This window comes from Pristiophorus japonicus, unplaced genomic scaffold, assembly GCF_044704955.1.
Source record: "Pristiophorus japonicus isolate sPriJap1 unplaced genomic scaffold, sPriJap1.hap1 HAP1_SCAFFOLD_836, whole genome shotgun sequence".
NCBI lineage: Eukaryota > Metazoa > Chordata > Chondrichthyes > Pristiophoridae > Pristiophorus > Pristiophorus japonicus.
The window spans coordinates 124,517-139,317 of record NW_027254758.1 but is presented as its reverse complement, the minus strand read 5'-3'; the positions used below and the strand labels follow the sequence as shown (position 1 = coordinate 139,317).

At 54.1% G+C, this 14,801-nt stretch overlaps 1 protein-coding gene across 1 annotated transcript in view; it reads right to left on the bottom strand.

Annotated features, from left to right (window-relative positions):
• Positions 1 to 14,801, bottom strand: part of LOC139257419 (arf-GAP with coiled-coil, ANK repeat and PH domain-containing protein 2-like) — a 172,958-nt gene that overhangs the window by 34,978 nt on the left and 123,179 nt on the right. The window contains exons 8-11 of the mRNA XM_070874464.1: positions 12,640 to 12,735; positions 10,632 to 10,706; positions 4,581 to 4,690; positions 3,428 to 3,479 (exon numbers count right to left, since the gene is read on the bottom strand). Coding sequence (XP_070730565.1) covers positions 3,428 to 3,479; positions 4,581 to 4,690; positions 10,632 to 10,706; positions 12,640 to 12,735 — 333 coding nt within the window. The remainder of the gene's footprint in view (positions 1 to 3,427; positions 3,480 to 4,580; positions 4,691 to 10,631; positions 10,707 to 12,639; positions 12,736 to 14,801) is intronic.

Below are 14,801 nucleotides of genomic sequence, written 5' to 3'. Positions count from 1 at the left end.
GCAGAGGAGCGGCAAATGTTTGGCGCGGAGGAGCGGCGCGAGATCGGGGCGGAGGAGGAGCGAGTACGCAGGTACAGCAAGTGATCAGGAAGGCCAATGGTATCTTGGCCTTTATTGCAAAGGGGATGGAGTATAAAAGCAGGGAAGTCTTGCTCCAGTTATACAGGGTATTGGTGAGGCCACACCTGGAGTACTGCGTGCAGTTTTGGTTTCCGTATTTACGAAAGGATACACTTGCTTTGGAGGCAGTTCAGAGAAGGTTCACTCGGTTGATTCCGGGGATGAGGGGGTTGACTTATGAGGAAAGGTTGAGGAGGTTGGGCCTCTACTCATTGGAACTCAGAAGAATGAGAGGTGATCTTATCGAAACGTATCAGATTATGAGGGGGGCTCGACAAGGTGGATGCAGAGAGGATGTTCCCACTGATGGGGGAGACTAGAACTAGGGGGCATGGTCTTAGAATAAGGGGCCGCCCATTTAAAACTGAGATGAGGAGGAATTTCTTCTCTCCGAGGGTTGTAAATCTGTGGAATTCACTGCCTCAGAGAGCTGTGGAAGCCGGGACATTGAATATATTTAAGACAGAGATAGACAGTTCCTTAACCGATAAGGGGATAAGGGGGCGGGCAGGGAAGTGGAGCTGTGTCCATGATCGGATCAGCCATGATCGTATTAAATGGCGGAGCAGGCTCGAGGGGCCGAATGGCCGACTTCTGCTCCTATTTCTTATGTTGTTATGACAACAAGCCATGGAAGGAGACGTCAGGTATATTAGATGATACAACAATTGATTGATTACAGAGATAGGGAGGGGTGTAGGGGCTGGAGGAGGTTACAGAGATAGGGAGAGGTGTGGGGGCTGGAGGGGGTTACAGAGATAGGGAGGGGTGTAGGGGCTGGAGGAGGTTACAGAGATAGGGAGGGGGCGAGGGCCATGGAGGGATTTGTAAACACGGATGAGAATTTTGAAATCAAGGCGTTGCTTAACCGGGAGCGAATTAAGGTCAGTGAGCACAGGGGGTGATGGGTGAGTGGGACTCGGTGCGAGTTAGGACACGGGGCAGCGAGCACAGGGGGTGATGGGTGAGCGGGACTGGGTGCGAGTTAGGACACGGGGCAGTGAGCACAGAGGTGATGGGTGAGTGGGACTCGGTGTGAGTTAGGACACGGGGTGAGTGGGACTCGGTGTGAGTTAGGACACGGGTCAGTGAGCACAGGGGGTGATGGGTGAGTGGGAGTCGGTGTGAGTTAGGACACGGGGGCAGTGAGCACAGGGGGTGATGGGTGAGCAGGACTCGGTGCGAGTTAGGACACTGGGGTCAGTGAGCACAGGGGGTGATGGGTGAGTGGGACTCGGTGCGAGTTAGGACACGGGGCACGGGGGTGATGGGTGAGTGGGACTGGGTGTGAGTTAGGACACTGGGGGCAGTGAGCACAGGAGGTGATGGGTGAGTGGGACTCGGTGCGAGTTAGGACACAGGTCAGTGAGCACAGGGGGTGATGGGTGAGTGGGATTCGGTGCGAGTTCGGACACGGGGGCAGTGAGCACAGGGGGTGATGGGTGAGTGGGACTGGGTGCGAGTTAGGACACGGGGCAGTGAGCACAGGGGGTGATGGGTGAGTGGGACTCGGTGTGAGTTAGGACACGGGGACAGTGAGCACAGGGGGTGATGGGTGAGTGGGACTCGGTGCGAGTTAGGACACGGGGCACAGGGGGTGATGGGTGAGTGGGACTCGGTGTGAGTTAGGACACGGGGTCAGTGAGCACAGGGGGTGATGGGTGAGTGGGACTGGGTGTGAGTTAGGACACGGGGCACGGGGGGTGATGGGTGAGTGGGACTCGGTGTGAGTTAGGACACGGGGACAGTGAGCACAGGGGGTGATGGGTGAGTGGGACTCGGTGTGAGTTAGGACACGGGGCAGTGAGCACAGGGGGTGATGGGTGAGTGGGACTCGGTGTGAGTTAGGACACGGGGGCAGCGAGCACAGGGGGTGATGGGTGAGCGGGACTGGGTGCGAGTTAGGACACGGGGCAGTGAGCACAGGGGGTGATGGGTGAGTGGGACTCGGTGTGAGTTAGGACACAGGGCAGTGAGCACAGGGGGTGATGGGTGAGTGGGACTCGGTGCGAGTTAGGACATGGGGTCAGTGAGCACAGGGGGTGATGGGTGAGTGGGACTGGGTGTGAGTTAGGACACGGGGACAGTGAGCACAGGGGGTGATGGGTGAGCGGGACTGGGTGTGAGTTAGGACACGGGGTCAGTGAGCACAGGGGGTGATGGGTGAGCGGGACTGGGTGTGAGTTAGGACACGGGGGCAGGGGGTGATGGGTGAGTGGGACTTGGTGCGAGTTGGGACACGGGGGCAGCCGACTTTTGGATGACCTCTAGTTTGCGTTGGGTAGAACGTGGGAGGCCGGCCAGGAGTGCGTTGGAACGGTCAAGTCGGGAGAGGAGAGGCACTGATGAGGGCTTCAGCAGCGGAAGAGCTGAGGCAGGGGGGCGGAGACGGGCGATGTTACGGAGGTGGGAAACAGACGGGTTTAGTTATGCTGTGGATATGTGGCCGGGAGCTCATTTCAGGGTGAAATATGACACCCAGGGTGCGAACAGTCTGGCTCAGCCTCAGACAGGAGTTGGGGAGAGGGAGGGAGTCGGGGACTGGGGAACGCAGTTTGTGGCGGGGACCGAAAACAACGGCCTTTCATAAGAACATCAGAATAAGAACATGAGAACATCAGAAATAGGAGCAGGAGTCGGCCATTCGGCCCCTCGAGCCTGCTCCGCCATTTAATACCATCATGGCTGATCCGATCATGGACACAGCTCCACTTCCCTGCCCGCTCCCCTTATCCCCTTATCGGTTAAGGAACTGTCTCTCTCTGTCTTAAATATATTCAATGTCCCGGCTTCCACAGCTCTCTGAGGCAGCGAATTCCACAGATTTACAACCCTCTGAGAGAAGAAATTCCTCCTCATCTCAGTTTTAAATGGGCGGCCCCTTATTCTAAGACCATGCCCCCTAGTTCTAGTCTCCCCCCATCAGTGGGAACATCCTCTCTGCATCCACCTTGTCGAGCCCCCTCATAATCTGATACGTTTCGATAAGATCACCTCTCATTCTCCTGAATTCCAATGAGTAGAGGCCCAACCTCCTCAACCTTCCCTCATAAATCAACCCCCTCATCCCAGGAATCAACCGAGTGAACCTTCTCTGAACTGCCTCCAAAGCGAGTATATCCTTTCGTAAATACGGAGACCAGAACTGTGCACGCAGTACTCCAGGTGTGGCCTCACCAATACCCTGTATAACTGGAGCAAGACTTCCCTGCTTTTATACTCCATCCCCTTTGCAATAAAGGCCAAGATACCATTGGCCTTCCTGATCACTTGCTGTACCTGCAGACTAACCTTTTGTTAACCGTACCTTGAGCTTTGTCTGGTGGACCAGTTGATTGTTCTGGATGGAGAACCAGTGTCTGGACGTGAGGAAAAGCAGAGTTAACAACAGACCAAAAATGTTCGCAAAGGCACAGACACACTTGAAAAATAAGCTCAGAATGATCCCGCCTTCCGTCGTGTTGGACGTCACCAACGCCCTTTGCAGCCAAAGATGCACTTTTTCGAGCGGCATCGCTGTTGTAACGTCAGGTCAAGGGGCAGGCTTTAACCAGCACAGCAAGATCCAACAAACATGCTGTCCGACAGTGCGGCGCTCCCTCAGTACTGCCCCTCCCACAGCGCAGCACGGCGCTCCCTCAGTACTGTCCCTCCGACAGTGCGGCGCTCCCTCAGTACTGCCCCTCCGACAGTGCGGCACTCCCTCAGTACTGCCCCTCCGACAGTGCGGCGCTCCCTCAGTACTGCCCCTCCGACAGTGCGGCGCTCCCTCAGTACTGCCCCTCCGACAGTGCGGCGCTCCCTCAGTACTGCCCCTCCGACAGTGCGGCGCTCCCTCAGTACTGCCCCTCCGACAGTGCGGCGCTCCCTCAGTACTGCCCCTCCGACAGTGCGGCGCTCCCTCAGTACTGCCCCTCCGACAGTGCGGCGCTCCCTCAGTACTGCCCCTCCGACAGTGCGGCGCTCCCTCAGTACTGCCCCTCCGACAGTGCGGCGCTCCCTCAGTACTGCCCCTCCGACAGTGCGGCGCTCCCTCAGTACTGCCCCTCCGACAGTGCGGCGCTCCCTCAGTACTGCCCCTCCGACAGTGCGGCGCTCCCTCAGTACTGCCCCTCCGACAGTGCGGCGCTCCCTCAGTACTGCCCCTCCGACAGTGCGGCACTCCCTCAGTACTGCCCCTCCGACAGTGCGGCCCTCCCTCAGTACTGCCCCTCCGAAAGTGCGGCGCTCCCTCAGTACTGCCCCTCCGACAGTGCGGCGCTCCCTCAGTACTGCCCCTCCGAAAGTGCGGCACTCCCTCAGTACTGCCCCTCCGACAGTGCGACACTCCCTCAGTACTGCCCCTCCGACAGCGCAGTGCGGCGCTCCCTCACTCCCAGCTCTGACACTGCCTACGCGAGCCAGGCTCCCATTCCTGGTCTGCACTCGCGCTCCCGGTGTAAAGTGGCCGTGGGACGTACCTGTTCCAGGTTTTCGATGCCTTGGGTGCCCGTTTGAACAGGTAGCCTTCGATCGCAATCCCCTGGGGAGCTTTGCGCAAATACTCGGTCCCATAGTCTGCGGAGATATCCTGAGAGCGGGGCAGGGGGGGGTGCAAAGGGGATTAGTTGGACCAGATGTTACGCCCGTCGAGCACTGGGGCAGCTGGGGTTATTCTCCCTGGACCAGAGACGGGTTAACATAGAAACCTCGAAAATAGGTGCAGGAGTAGGCCATTCGGCCCTTCGAGCCTGCACCGCCATTCAATAAGATCATGGCTGATCATTCAACCTCAGTACCCCATTCCTGCTTCCCCTCCATACCCCTTTCGGTCGGTGTGAGGATCAGGCTAACTCAACACTAGGCCGGAAACGGAGCCTGGTCCTTTCCTGCAGCAACACAGCAGCCGTGAGGCCCAACCTGGACTCTGCTGCCACCCCATGGCCAGGCCCCATTCGAGGCCATCGGCTAAAATCGTGGAACGAGACATCACGGAAGTGGGGTGGAGTGGGGGGGGCCGTTCGGCCCATCGGGCCTGTGCCGGCCGGTTCGTTGAGAGATCGGTCCAATTTCGTCCCGTCGGAGCACTGACCGCACTCGACCAGCTCCGCTGGGCAGGGCCGCATTGTCCGCACGCCCCCCCCAGGCACGAGACTCCCAAAGCGAGCGCTCTACTCGGAACTCCCTCACGGCAAGCGAGCCCCCAGGTGGGCAGAGGAAACGTTACAAGGGACACCCCCCTCCCTGATAAAGTGCAACATCCCCACCGACACCTGGGAGTCCCTGGGCCCAAAGACCAGTCCCGCCCCTAAGTGGAGGAAGTGCATCCGGGAGGGCGCTGAGCACCTCGAGTCTCGTCGCCGAGAGCGTGCAGAAAGCAAGCGCAGGCAGCGGAAGGAGCGTGCGGCAAACCAGTCCCACCCTCCCCTTCCCTCAACCACTGTCTGTCCCACCTGTGACAGGGACTGTGGCTCCCGTATTGGACGGTTCAGTCCCATTGTTCCCCGTTGCAAATTTTTCCCCTCCAAGCATTTATCCAAGTCCCCATTATTGAATCAGCTCCCTCCGCCCTTTCAGGTCAAAACAACTCTCTGCGTCGAACAACTATTTGTTTTTCTCTCCTCTTGCTTCCCAAACCACCTTATTCACCTGGCCTGCTACCTTCAGGGATCTGTGCACCTGCACTCCAAGGTCCCTCTGTTCCTCTACACTTCTCAGTGTCCTACCGTTTAATGCGTGTTCCCTCGCCTTGTTAGAACATAAGAAGATAGCATAGAAACATAGAAAATAGGTGCAGGAGTAGGCCATTCGGCCCTTCGAGCCTGCACCGCCATTCAATAAGTTCATGGCTGAACACGCAACTTCAGTACCCCATTCCTGCTTTCTCACCATACCCCTTGATCCCCCGAGTAGTAAGGACTACATCTAACTCATTTGTGAATAACATAAGAATTAGGAACAGGAGTGGGCCATCTAGCCCCTCGAGCCTGCTCCGCCATTCAACAAGATCATGGCTGATCTGGCCGTGGACTCAGCTCCACTTACCCGCCCGCTCCCCGTAACCCTTAATTCCCTTATTGGTTAAAAATCTATCTATCTGTGACTTGAATACATTCAATGAGCTAGCCTCAACTGCTTCCTTGGGCAGAGAATTCCACAGATTCACAACCCTCTGGGAGAAGAAATTCCTTCTCAATTCGGTTTTAAATTGGCTCCCCCGTATTTTGAGGCTGTGCCCCCTAGTTCTAGTCTCCCCGACCAGTGGAAACAACCTCTCTGCCTCTATCTTGTCTATCCCTTCCATTATTTTATATGTTTCTATAAGATCACCCCTCATCCTTCTGAACTCCAACGAGTAAAGACCCAGTCTGCTCAATCTATCATCATAAGGTAACCCCCTCATTTCTCGAATCAGCCTAGTGAATCGTCTCTGTACCCCCTCCAAAGCTTAGTATATCCTTCCTTAAGTAAGGTGCCCTCCCCAAATGCGTTCCCTCACACTTCTCCGGATTGAACTGCGTTTGCCGCTGCTCTGCCCATCTGACCCGTCGATCGATATCTTCCTGCAGTCCGCAGCCGCCTTCTTCATCAACCACACGGCCGGTTTTAGTATCATCTGCAAACTTCTTAATCATACCCTCTACACTCAGTTGGGGAGGGCTAACAAGGCGAGGGAACAAACATTAAATGGTGGGACACTGAGAAGTGTAGAGGTACAAAAGGGACCTTGGAGTGCAGGTCCACAGATCCCTGAAGGTAGCAGGCCAGGTGGATAAGGTGGGTTAAGAAGGCATACGGAATACTTGCCTTTATTGGCTGAGGCATGGAATACAAGAGCAGGGGGGGTTATGCTTGAACTGTATAAAACACTGGTTAGGCCACAGCTGGAGTACTGCGTGCAGTTCTGGTCTTCGCATTACAGGAAGGATGTGATTGCCCTGGAGAGGGTGCAGAGGAGATTTACCAGGATGTTGCACTAGAGAGGGTATAGAGGAGATTTACCAGGATGTTGCACTGGAGAGGGTACAGAGGAGATTTACCACGATGTTGCACTGGAGAGGGTACAGAGGAGATTTACCAGGATGTTGCACTAGAGAGGGTGCAGAGGAGATTTACCAGGATGTTGCACGAGAGAGGGTACAGAGAAGATTTACCAGGATGTTGCACGAGAGAGGGTTCAGAGGAGATTTACCAGGATGTTGCACTAGAGAGGGTACAGAGGAGATTTACCAGGATGTTGCACTAGAGAGGGTACAGAGGAGATTTACCAGGATGTTGCACTAGAGAGGGTACAGGAGAGATTTACCAGGGTGTTGCACTGGAGAGGGTACAGAGGAGATTTACCAGGATGTTGCACGAGAGAGGGTGCAGAGGAGATTTACCAGGATATTGCACTGGAGAGGGTACAGAGGAGATTTAACAGGATGTTGCACTGGAGAGGGTACAGAGGAGATTTACCAGGATGTTGCACGAGAGAGGGTGCAGAGGAGATTTACCAGAATGTTGCACTGGAGAGGGTACAGAGGAGATTTACCAGGATGTTGCACTGGAGAGGGTACAGAGGAGATTTACCAGGATGTTGCACTGGAGAGGGTACAGAGGAGATTTACCAGGATGTTGCACTGGAGAGGGTACAGAGGAGATTTACCAGGATGTTGCACTGGAGAGGGTACAGAGGAGATTTACCAGGATGTTGCACTAGAGAGGGTACAGAGGAGATTTACCAGGATGTTGCACTGGAGAGGGTACAGAGGAGATTTACCAGGATGTTGCACTGGAGAGGGTACAGAGGAGATTTACCAGGATGTTGCACTGGAGAGGGTACAGAGGAGATTTACCAGGATGTTGCCGGGACTGGAGAATTTTAGCGATGAGGAAAGATTGGATAGGCTGGGGTGGTTCTCTCTGGAACAGAGGAGGCTGAGGGGAGACCTGATTGAGGTGTATAAAATGATGAGGGGCCTGGATAGAGTGGATAGGACGGACCTGTTTCCCTGGGCAGAGGGGTCAACAACCAGGGGGCTTGGATTGAAAGTAATTGGGGGGAGGTTTAGAGGGGATTTGAGGGGAGAGGGTGGAGGGGGTCTGGGGCAGGGTCTGGAACTCACAGCCTGAAAGGGTGGTAGAGGCAGAAACCCTCCCCACATTTGGCAGGCAGTGCACCTTGAAGTGCCGTAAGCTACAGGGCTACGGACCCAGAGCGGGAAAGTGGGATTAGGCCGGGGGGGGCTCTTGGTCGGCCGGCGCGAGGCGGACACGATGGGCCGAATGGCCTCCTTCCGCGCTGTGAATTTCTCTGATTCTAGAAGTCTAAATTCTGAGGAGAATAACCCCAGCATCTCCAGTCTCTCCACGTAAGTCCCTCATCACTGGTAAGTTCTGGTCAAACTCCTCCTTAACATGGATTTATGAAAGGGAAATCATGCTTGACAAATCTTCTAGAATTTTTTGAGGATGTAACTGGTAGAGTGGACAAGGGGGAACCAGTGGATGTGGTGTATTTGGACTTTCAAAAGGCTTTTGACAAGGTCCCACACAAGAGATTGGTGTGTAAAATTAAAGCACATGGTATTGGGGGTAATGTACTGACGTGGATAGAGAACTGGTTGGCAGACAGGAAGCAGAGAGTCGGGATAAACTGGTCCTTTTCAGAATGACAGGCAGTAACTAGTGGGGTACCGCAGGGCTCAGTGCTGGGACCCCAGCTCTTTACAATATACATCAATGATTTAGATGAAGTAATTGAATGTAATATCTCCAAGTTTGCAGATAACACTAAGCTGGGTGGCGGTGTGAGCTGTGAGGAGGATGCTAAGAGGCTGCAGGGTGACTTGGACAGGTTAGGTGAGTGGACAAATGCATGGCAGATGCAGTATAATGTGGATAAATGTGAGGTTATCCACTTTGGTGGCAAAAACAGGAAGGCAGATTATTATCTGAATGGCGACAGATGAGGAAAAGGGGAGGTGCAACGAGACCTGGGTGTCATGGTTCATCAGTCATTGAAAGTTGGCATGCAGGTGCAGCAGACAGTGAAGAAGGCAAATGGTATGTTGGCCTTCATAGCGACAGGATTTGAGTATAGGAGCAGGGAGGTCTTACTGCAGTTGTACAGGACCTTGGTGAGGCCTCACCTGGAATATTGTGTTCAGTTTTGGTCTCCTAATCTGAGGAAGGACATTCTTGCTATTGAGGGAGTGCAGCGAAGGTTCACCAGACTGATTCCTGGGATGGCAGGACTGACATATGAGGAGAGACTGGATCGACTGGGCCTGTATTCACTGGAGTTTAGAAGGATGAGAGGGGATCTCATAGAAACATATAAAATTCTGACGGGACTGGACAGGTTAGATGCAGGAAGAATGTTCCCGATGTTGGGGAAGTCCAGAACCAGGGGACACAGTCTAAGGCGAAGGGGTAGGCCATTTAGAACCGAGATGAGGAGAAACTTCTTCACTCAGAGAAATGTGAACCTGTGGAATTCTTTACCGCAGAGAGTTGTTGAGGCCAGTTCGTTGGATATATTCAAAAGGGAGTTAGATATGCCTCCAAAGCAAGTGTATCCTTTTGTAAATATGGAAACCAAAACTGCACGCAGTACTCCAGGTGTGGCCTCACCAATACCCTGTATAACTGGAGCAAGACTTCCCTGCTTTTATACTCCATCCCCTTTGCAATAAAGGCCAAGATACCAAGATTCCTGATCACTTGCTGTACCTGCATACTATCCTTTTGTGTTTCATGCACAAGTAACCCCCAGGTCCTGCTGTACTGCAGCACTTTGCAATCTTTCTCCATTGAAATAATAACTTGCTCTTTGATTGTTTTTTCTGCCAAAGTGCATGACCTCACACTTTCCAACATCTGCCAAATTTTTGCCCACTCACTGAGCCTGTCTCTGTCCTTTTGCAGATTTTTTGTGTCCTCCTCACACATTGCTTTTCCTCCCATCTTTGTATCGTCAGCAAGCTTGGCTACGTTACACTCAGTCCCTTCTTCCAAGTCGTTAATATAGATTGTAAATAGTTGGGGACCCAGCACTGATCCCTGCGACACCCCACTAGTTACTGATTGCCAATCAGAGAATGAACCATTTATCCCGACTCTCTGTTCTCTGTTAGTTTGCCAATCCTCTATCCATGCTAATATATTACCCCCAACCCCGTGAACTTTTATCTTGTGCAGTAACCTTTTATGTGGCAACCTTGTCAAATGCCTTCTGGAAGTCCAAATACACCACATCCACTGGTTCCCCCTTATCCACCCTGTTCGTTACATCCTCAAAGAACTCCAGCAAATTGCTTTTCCTCCCATCTTTGTGTCGTCAGCAAACTTGGCTCCGTGACACTCGGTCCCTTCTTCCAAGTCGTTGATATAGATTGTAAATAGTTGGGGCCCCAGCACTGATCCCTGTTAATATAGCAGGAATCAAAAAGCTGACAACTCTTCAGTCAAGGGTTGGAAGAGGCTGGCGACAGGAGCCTCTTGGGCAAGTGTGCTACGGGAAACGTTCCGCCGCTATCCCAATTCACCTGCTGCTGTGCTGACATGTGCTGCTTTTCCAGCTCCTTCTGCTGGGCCAGCGACTCGTTGGCGATTTGATCGAGCTGAGGGGGGAGAGGGTACATAGTTATTGCGTTGTCTCTGTTCCCATTCACTCCCACTGCGCACAGTCCCAATGGAGCCAAACCCCTTCCCATTCACTCCCACTGCACACAGTCCCAATGGAGCCAAACCCCTTCCCATTCACTCCCACTGCACACAGTCCCAATGGAGCCAAACCCCTTCCCATTCACTCCCACTGTACACAGTCCAAATGGAGCCAAACCCCTTCCCATTCACTCCCACTGCGCACAGTCCCAATGGACCCAAACCCCTTCCCATTCACTCCCACTGCGCACAATCCCAATGGACCCAAACCCCCTCCCATTCACTCCAACTGCGCACAGTCCCAATGGACCCAAACCCCTTCCCATTCACTCCCACTGGACACAATCCCAATGGACCCAAACCCCTTCCCATTCAATCCCACTGCACACAAACCCAATGGAGCCAAACCCCTTCCCATTCACTCCCACTGCGCACAATCCCAATGGACCCAAACCCCTTCCCATTCACTCCCACTGCGCATAATCCCAATAGACCCAAACCCCTTCCCATTCAATCCCACTGCACACAATCGCAATGGAGCCAAACCCCTTCCCATTCACTCCCACTGCACACAGTCCCAATGGACCCAAACCCCTTCCCATTCACTCCCACTGTACACAGTCCCAATGGACCCAAACCCCTTCCCATTCACTCCCACTGTACGCAATCCCAATGGACCCAAACCCCTTCCCATTCACTCCCACTGTACACAATCCCAATGGACCCTAACCTCTTCCCATTCACTCCCACTGTACACAATCACAATGTACCCAAACCTCTTCCCATTCACTCCCACTACACAATCCCAATGGGCCCAAACCCCTTCCCATTCACTCCCACTGCACACAATCCCAATGGACCCAAACCCCTTCCCATTCACTCCCACTGTACACAATCCCAATGGACCCAAACCCCTTCCCATTCACTCCCACTGTGCACAATCCCAATGGACCCAAACCCCTTCCCATTCACTCCCACTGTGCACAATCCCAATGGACCCAAACCCCTTCCCATTCACTCCCACTGTGCACAATCCCAATGGACCGAATCTCAAGGGTGCTGGAATATAAATGGATGGGAAGTTATGTTAGAGTAGCATAAAACAATTGCTCGATCCTATATGGAGTAACTTCCTTCAGTTCAAACCACCGTACCTCAGGATGGACATATTGCCCTGGAGTGGGTGGGGACCAGATTTGCTCGAATGATAGCGGGGCTGATTGGGTTAAATTATGAGGCAAGGTCACATAGCCTGGACTTGTGTTCCCTCACATTGATTCCTGAGATGACGAGGTTGTCTTATGAGGAAAGGTTGAGGAGGTTGGGCCTCTACTCATTGGAATTCAGAAGAATGAGAGGTGATCTTATGGAAACGTATCAGATTATGAGGGGGGCTTGACAAGGTGGATGCAGAGAGGATGTTCTCACTGATGGGGGAGACTAGAACTAGGGGGCATGGTCTTAGAATAAGGGGCCGCCCATTTATAACTGAAATGAGGAGAAATTTCTTCTCTCAGAGGGTTGTAAATCTGTGGAATTCGCTGTCTCAGAGAGCTGTGGAAGCCGGGACATTGAATACATTTAAGACAGAGATAGACAGTTGCTTAACCGATAAGGGGGCGGGCAGGGAAGTGGAGCTGTGTCCATGATCGGATCAGCCATGGTCGTATTAAATGGCGGAGCAGGCTCGAGGGGCCGAATGGCCGACTCCTGCTCCTATTTCTGATGCAAATCAGTGTTGCCCGGGGATTGAGTAGGTGCTGGGACCCTGTGCCTTGAAACCTGAGCTACATCCGCCAGCAAATCCCCACCCGCCTTCCCGTTCTTCCGACCCAACGGTGACCAGGACAGCCATTCATCAAAATCCCCCCACTCACAGCCCTCCTTCACCTGAGTTGACATGTGCTTCATGAGTGGATCCAGATCCTTGAGGAGGTCGTAGCCCTGGTGGAAGAACGTGTTCTCTGCATTGAGATAGGACAGCAGCTGCAACGTGGGGAGGGACAGAACAGGGACAGTCGGTAAGCGTCATCTTACTTGTCTTCAATCACACGCCAGTCAGTCTCACAGTGCACAATCCCAATGGACCCAAACCCCTTCCCATTCACTCCCACTGTGCACAATCCCAATGGACCCAAACCCCTTCCCATTCACTCCCACTGTACACAATCCCAATGGACCCAAACCCCTTCCCATTCACTCCCCCTGTGCACAATCCCAATGGACCCAAACCCCTTCCCAGTCACTCCCACTGTGCACAATCCCAATGGACCCAAACCCCTTCCCATTCACTCCCACTGTACACAATCCCAATGGACCCAAACCCCTTCCCATTCACTCCCCCTGTGCACAATCCCAATGGACCCAAACCCCTTCCCAGTCACTCACATTCTACACAATCCCAATGGACCCAAACCCCTTCCCATTCACTCCCACTGTGCACAATCCCAATGGACCCAAACCCCTTCCCAGTCACTCACATTCTACACAATCCCAATGGACCCAAACCCCTTCCCATTCACTCCCACTGTGCACAATCCCAATGGACCCAAACCCTTTCCCATTCACTCCCACTGTGCACAATCCCAACGGACCCAAACCCCTTCCCATTCACTCCCACTGTGCACAATCCCAATGGACCCAAACCCCTTCCCATTCACTCCCACTGCGCACAATCCCAATGGACCCAAACCCCTTCACATTCACTCCCACTGTGCACAATCCCAATGGACCCAAACCCCTTCCCATTCACTCCCACTGTGCACAATCCCAATGGACCCAAACCCCTTCCCATTCACTCCCACTGTGCACAATCCCAATGGACCCAAACCCCTTCCCATTCACTCCCACTGTGCACAATCCCAATGGACCCAAACCCCTTCCCATTCACTCCCACTGTGCACAATCCCAATGGACCCAAACCCCTTCCCATTCACTCCCACTGTACACAATCCCAATGGACCCAAACCCCTTCCCATTCACTCCCACTGTACACAATCCCAATGGACCCAAACCCCTTCCCATTCACTCCCACTGTACACAATCCCAATGGACCAAACCCCTTCCCATTCACTCCCACTGTGCACAATCCCAATGGACCCAAACCCCTTCCCAGTCACTCCCACTGTACACAATCCCAATAGAACCAAACCCCTTCCCATTCACTCCTACTGTGCACAATCCCAATGGACCCAAACCCCATCCCATTCACTCCCACTGTACACAATCCCAATGGACCCAAACCCCTTCCCATTCACTCCCACTGTACACAGTCCCAATGGACCCAAACCCCTTCCCATTCACTCCCATTGTACACAATCCCATTGGACCCGCACTGTCGGAGGGGCAGTACTGAGGGAGCGCCGCGCTGTCGGAGGGGCAGTACTGAGGGAGCGCCGCACTGTCGGAGGGGCAGTACTGAGGGAGCGCCGCACTGTCCGAGGGGAAGTACTGAGGGAGCGCCGCACTGTCGGAGGGGCAGTACTGAGGGAGCGTCGCACTGTCGGAGGGGCAGTACTGAGGGAGTGCCGAACTGTCGGAGGGGCAGTACTGAGGGAGCGCCGCACTGTCGGAGGGGCAGTACTGAGGGAGCGCCGCACTGTCGGAGGGGCAGTACTGAGGGAGCGCCGCACTGTCGGAGGGGCAGTACTGAGGGAGCGTCGCACTGTCGGAGGGGCAGTACTGAGGGAGCGCCACACTGTCGGAGGGGCAGTACTGAGGGAGCGCCGCACTGTCGGAGGGGCAGTACTGAGGGAGCGCCGCACTGTCGGAGGGGCAGTACTGAGGGAGTGCCGAACTGTCGGAGGGGCAGTACTGAGGGAGCGCCGCACTGTCGGAGGGGCAGTACTGAGGGAGCGCCGCACTGTCGGAGGGGCAGTACTGAGGGAGCGTCGCACTGTCGGAGGGGCAGTACTGAGGGAGCGTCGCACTGTCGGAGGGGCAGTACTGAGGGAGCACAGCACTGTTGGAGGTGCCGTCTTTCGGATGAGGCGTTAAACCGAGGTCCCGTCTGCTCTCTCTGGTGGACATCAAGGATCCCATGGCCACTATTT